At 32.5% G+C, this 5816-nt stretch overlaps 1 protein-coding gene across 1 annotated transcript; it reads right to left on the reverse strand.

The window, feature by feature from the left end:
* Positions 1-2753: 2753 nt before the first annotated feature.
* LOC149076451 (transmembrane protein 242) lies at positions 2754-5816 on the reverse strand. Its single transcript, XM_089244016.1, has 4 exons — positions 5646-5816; positions 5373-5473; positions 4193-4330; positions 2754-2899 (listed from the first exon to the last, which is right to left on the reverse strand). Exons 1-4 carry the CDS (start codon positions 5701-5703, stop codon positions 2759-2761), a joined length of 438 nt encoding a protein of 145 aa, XP_089100142.1. The 5' UTR covers positions 5704-5816; the 3' UTR covers positions 2754-2758.

The raw sequence follows: 5816 nt of genomic DNA on the forward strand, positions 1-5816 counted from the left end.
TAAGGGTCATTCAAGTATTACGTCAGCATCGAGGGGGGGGGAGAAGGGGTTTCGGATTTGATGACGAAGGGGGTTTGAAGGTTGCTTACGTCATCAACCACCCCTTTTTGAATATAAGAAATATTCTAAGCTGCTGACGAAATTTTGCTGACGGGGGGGGGGGGGGGGGCTCAAAAATGGCTGAACATCTGCTTACGTAATACTTGAATGGCCCCATAGCCTACTGGCCAAATTTATACAATACTTATATTATCAGTAAATTTCTTGTTAGGTCGAATTCATAAAAGTAATTTCAAGCCTCCAAGTACTGTGGTTTCCTTAAAAATAAGACCTGACTGAAAAATAAGCACTAGATAGACTTTTTGGGATGCTTGTGATATAAGCCCTACCCGAAAGATAAGACCTAGTCGAAATCATTAGCCAGATGGACACGCAAATTTAATCAATTGAATGATGAAGTAATATTAATTGATGTAGGGATTTTATTATTTGACTACTATCTGTGTATTATTCTTTAAATTCTGTCTCTTGTCTTATTAAGAGCAGTTGCATTCATGTTATCATGTTAATATTATAATTTTTAGAAAATTTGAACATGGAAATCAATAACAATTAGATGGAGTGAAATCACAGTCTGGAAAGTTTATCAAGCCTATCTCTGCAAATAAATGAATCGCTGAATAAATGTAGATTTCTTTTTTGCATAAAAAATAAGCCCTAATGCATATTTTGGAGCAAAAAATTAATATAAGACTGGGTCTTATTTTTGGGGGAAACACTGTAGTAAAGCTTTTTGTATACTTTGAACTCGGTCAATACATAAAGTGGCTGGCAATTTCAGGAACTAGTCTGACTGCAGACATTGCCCATGACAAAGAAGCCATATTTATCTGACTTTGACCACCAGACATACCCTGCTATATTTATCTGACTAGATGACTTTGTATTTATGATAATCAGTGGAATTACTGCTGCATTACAGTTTGTGAAATACCCAAAATTTCAGAAAAAGACAAAGATCTAGTTCATGCATCCCATGATATACTTTTATGGCTGCTGTGCAGTAGTGTTGGTATTGCAATCGCCTCACCATCATAAGGGCCCGGGTTTCATTTCCACATTCAGGGCTGCAATTAGATACTTTGCCAGCCAGGCAAGCATGCATTTTGGTGTTTCCACTGAGAACAGGTAGACCTATAATATGGTACTTACACAACACAAACATTCAAGCATCTGCCACTTTGATTTCCAATTTGGAAAATAGGAAGCAGCAACTAAATTTGGAGCTTCTATGAAATTAGTGTCCATTTTTTATAATGATTGATCATCATCAGTCTCACGTATGATGGGCATCAGAATAATGTCGACATTTTTTTCTCTCATATTAAGACACCCCACTCAAATTTTGATATAAAACATTGTCCTATAGTTAAAAATACAGTATGTACACAATATATTTGTATAAAAATGAAAAACTTTTGACAGGAGGTAAGGCAATATTCAGGCCCTGATTGTTTTCTGCAAATAAAAACTTTTTCCTTTTTCCAGAGCTGACTAGTAGTCACACAATCAATGTTTGTGTGTATGGGTTGGATTGATTTAGTGTCAAATTTTATGTATGAACTTTGAAAAAAGATTTAAAAATTGTTGAATTGTTTTAAAAATTCTGTCCAGAAGATGCATTGTGTAAATCCCTATTTTCATCATTTAAACACAAACTATCATTTATATTTATGTAGTTTTTTGATGAATCTTATGAGATTTAAAAAGGTTTGTAATGAAAACTATATTTGCATGCATATTTATTTAAGCTTTAGAGGAGGTATAATGAATGGGAGAAATAATACATGTCCAAAATTTAAACACAGAGCAATTTTTTTTACATATGTTGAGGAAATAAATAGTTGCAAACATGCTTGCAGGTTTATTATTATTGGTGTATGATTTTCTCAACATGTATAAAAAAGTACTCCGTCCTTTACTTTTGTTCACATGTGTATATGCATTGCATTTTGATATTTTTTACTAGCCTTTTTTTTCACAATTGCTTCTAATTATGCTTACAGTTTAGAATGTGTAGTATATTACTTTGACTTCACCTAAACATACAGTATTCTTTTTTTTTTTCATTGTTCTACTAAGTGAGGGGTTTTTTTTTAAGGGGTTCTGTAAAAAGTGTGACCAAAAATAAATTTGAGTAGCAGCTGATGTCATTTGATTAGAATAGACATTAAGTTAAAACATAGAAGTTCATGCATCTTTTATTTTTCACTTCTCTTTGGTAGCCATATTTCAAATGGATCATTTACATATTTTAGTTTACTTTTTTTTGCTTTCTTCATGATTGTTCTTAAAGTGTAAAAATTTACCGGAATGTCATAACATAAGTGTGACATTATTATACTGTGACTTTATGAGTGGATCAAGAAATTGTTAGGAAACCAAAAATCAACTGAATTTCACATACCACGAGAAATACACTATATTAGTGCAAAATATTAAACATATTTCAGTTTGTGATACAAGTTCATCGTATTTAAAATAAAACAAGTTATTTGAAAATTTCTTGTAGTAGGCCTAAAAAAGTTTAAACTAGTCATTATGTAATTACTGTATGCTTATGTGGACAAAAAACCAAGGAATTAAACTGTGCATTCTTGAAATTTTTTAGCTGCAAGTAAATAAAATGGAGTGTTGAAAAATAAAAACGAATGAATTGCAGAGAGTTCTTTTCCAATTACTACAACTGAAAAAAATATTAAGATTTTTTATTTTTATCACTTTCTTCAATGATATAGTTTAGGAGATCTCTTAAGGACTTGAAGTCTGATCGTCCTGGATTCTCACTTTTTGGAATTTTTGGCAGCATACTTCCAACTTTCATACGAAATTCTTGTAGCTATGAAAAAAAAAAAAAATTTTAAATGCAGTCACATTAACTAAAATCTTACCATGATGGATGTACAACTTCCAGTCTGCAGTCTAAATTCTACCCTGCAAAAGTGATATCTTAAAAAAAACCCAATACAATATTTTTTTTACATATCAGTTTATGGCTCCTAAAGTTGAAGCTATTATGAAATTAGTGTTAATTTTTTTTTTAATGATTAATGATTCTCATCAGTCTCTTGGATCTGTCTGTCCTCATGCATGCATGGTGAACATTAAGATTATAATGTATAGCCATTTTTTTTCTCTCTTCATTTCTGTGAAAGCTAATTCGGTATGAGACTGAAAAGGGTGTGCACCCTCAGTCTCATAGGATTTTAATCAGTTGATTTTTTTTTTTAATTTTTTGAGTACATCATAAATAGCAATTCACAATAAATTTTGACAAATTTTCTGTGTCCAAAACAAAGTCATTTCTTATTTAATTTGGCATGCTGAACACGAATCTGACCATAAAAGAGTATGATTGACTAGTTTTTTCTGAAATCACACATTTAATATACAATATAAATATATAGAAAAAATAAATTATACACAAAAAGAAAAACTACACAAGTGTACAGAATCACAACATTAATACGCATGGAAATACAACACAAATGCATAGAGATAAAAATTTATTACACCATAATAGTTCATTTACCGGCATCTGACACTTCATTTCGCATTACACTTGTTGGACATAAGGAACATCTCATACAACTGTTTAACAGTATTCAGCCAGCATTGAAGTTCACCGTTTTCCCTGGTAACGTTGTCCTATGGTCCTTACCCCTTTTTCACCATACAATAACACTCTTAGGGCCGTATTCACAGACATGGTTTAAACTGTAGTTACAATTTTTGGATAAGAGATTGAAACGGATTGGTTAAATTCAGGTTTTTAACCAATCTATATTGATCTCTTATCCAAAAATTGTGACAATAGTTTAAACCATGTCGGTGAATACCGCCCATACAGCACTTTCTAACTTTTAACATGGTAAAATATCCCAAATGACAGCCAGTAAAACTTTTTCATGGTCATATTTGTATTCAGCAAGTCAAAACCATTCAGAATTTCACATTTTCATGTCAGACGTAATTGCATTGTTCTCCAGTGCAATTATGCTTGAAAAAAGTTTCTATACAACTGGATATAATTATATTTTCAAAATATATATTCCGCTACTCACAGAACTATGGTTACACTATCATGATTGTATTTCAGAAAGATGAAATTTAAAAAAAATATTATACTTACATTATTAACACCAAGCATGCTCCATATTCCAAAACAAAATGCACTGAAACCAGATACTGCATAAAAAGTGCCCCAACCTAGAGCTCTCATTGCAAGATCGGTGCCACTTTCTGGAATCTCCTTTGAGCTAAGCATTCCCTGATCAATGAAAAAAATATATATTCAAGTTTACTAAAGTAAGTAAATTTCACCATTCTTTTATGCCTACTCGCTATACAACTAAAATGATAATTATGAGACAAAAATTACAAGACTGTTATAAAATGACAAACTAAAGAATTTATGTAGGAAATGAATTGTTAAAACAATTTTAATGAAAAAGAGGATCCCCTCTACATTAACCAAGTCTGTTTTTTAGTTTTCCTCCTATCCATGTTCTGTGATTACTTCACAGCTTGACAAAAGCCTGATGCAATTTGAGTCCAAACCTCTTTAAAAATAAAGGAACAGCTCCTATCTTAAATACCTCTGAACATTCAAGATCAGGTGCCTACTACAATGGTCAATTAGACTGGGACCTACAATTTAAAGCTGATTCTGAATGGCAGACTTGTTTTTTATACTCATCGAGAGGTTAGTGCGCTAACCCCTCAATGGGGGACTCCTTGCAGTAACAATTTTTTCTGCAGTCATGTCGCTGTTTCTGTTGTACCCTGTGTCAGGAAAGTTTTCTGACAAGGATGAACTGAGTATTGACTCGTGGCACTGGCACCTCTAAACATCCTTCAGTACTTTAGGCGAGTATCTGATTGACCTGGGCTACCGCGCCCATGTGAATTAATCACACTTGTGATTTGAAAATACATAATTCTTCATTTACCATCAGATTTTGATTTTTGTTTACTTATAAATAAATTTCTGTGATTGGCAGATTTTTATTTTTCACATTTTTGGGAATTGCCTCTATTATTAACCAGAGATCTTTTTATCCAAATTGACTTTGGGCCCATTACTCTTGATTGATCATATTAATTAATAGTATTGTATGTGATGTGAATGTGCATTGGCGCAATCGGAAATCGCCGATTTGGTGGCAACCTACCTTATAATACATACCTTAGCCCATCCACAGCTGTCATTTCAATAATTAATTGAAGAGTACAAATCCAACCCCTCAAAACAATGAAACAGGTAGAAATAGGTGAATACAGTTTTAGAAAAAAAACTCTGTGCGAGATACCTTGGTAAAAAATGAAGGATCCCTTTTCTTGGCCATTGCCAAAGCCATACCAAATCCACCTAACGTGGAAATCGCTGTGACACCAACTAGAAAAGCTCCACCTATAGATAAGATAAGCAATTTAAAAGTATAAGCAGATTGACTCGATAATGTCAAACTAACAGGTAAACATTTATAGGCTAACTTCATCAAGAAAAGGTTTGTTTACTCATGTAAATCTCATTTCTTTACTAATTACGAGTGAGAGAATGCACGGTAAACTTATCAACTCACTGACGATCTTTTCTTTTTTCTTTGCTACTAAATTTTTAACTTCAACAGGAAGACTCATGATATCTTAGATTATTTTTTCCACTCTTTCAGAAGCATGCAGTTATTTCTCTCTGACTCATAGAAAAAAACTACAAAACATTGTTTTTATTATTGTTACACGAAACTTTAGGT

The sequence above is a fragment of the Pholcus phalangioides genome, unplaced genomic scaffold (assembly GCF_987345545.1).
Source record: "Pholcus phalangioides strain wild (caught in Gottingen) unplaced genomic scaffold, Ppha-v1.0 ptg000015l_1, whole genome shotgun sequence".
Taxonomy (NCBI): Eukaryota; Metazoa; Arthropoda; class Arachnida; order Araneae; family Pholcidae; genus Pholcus; species Pholcus phalangioides.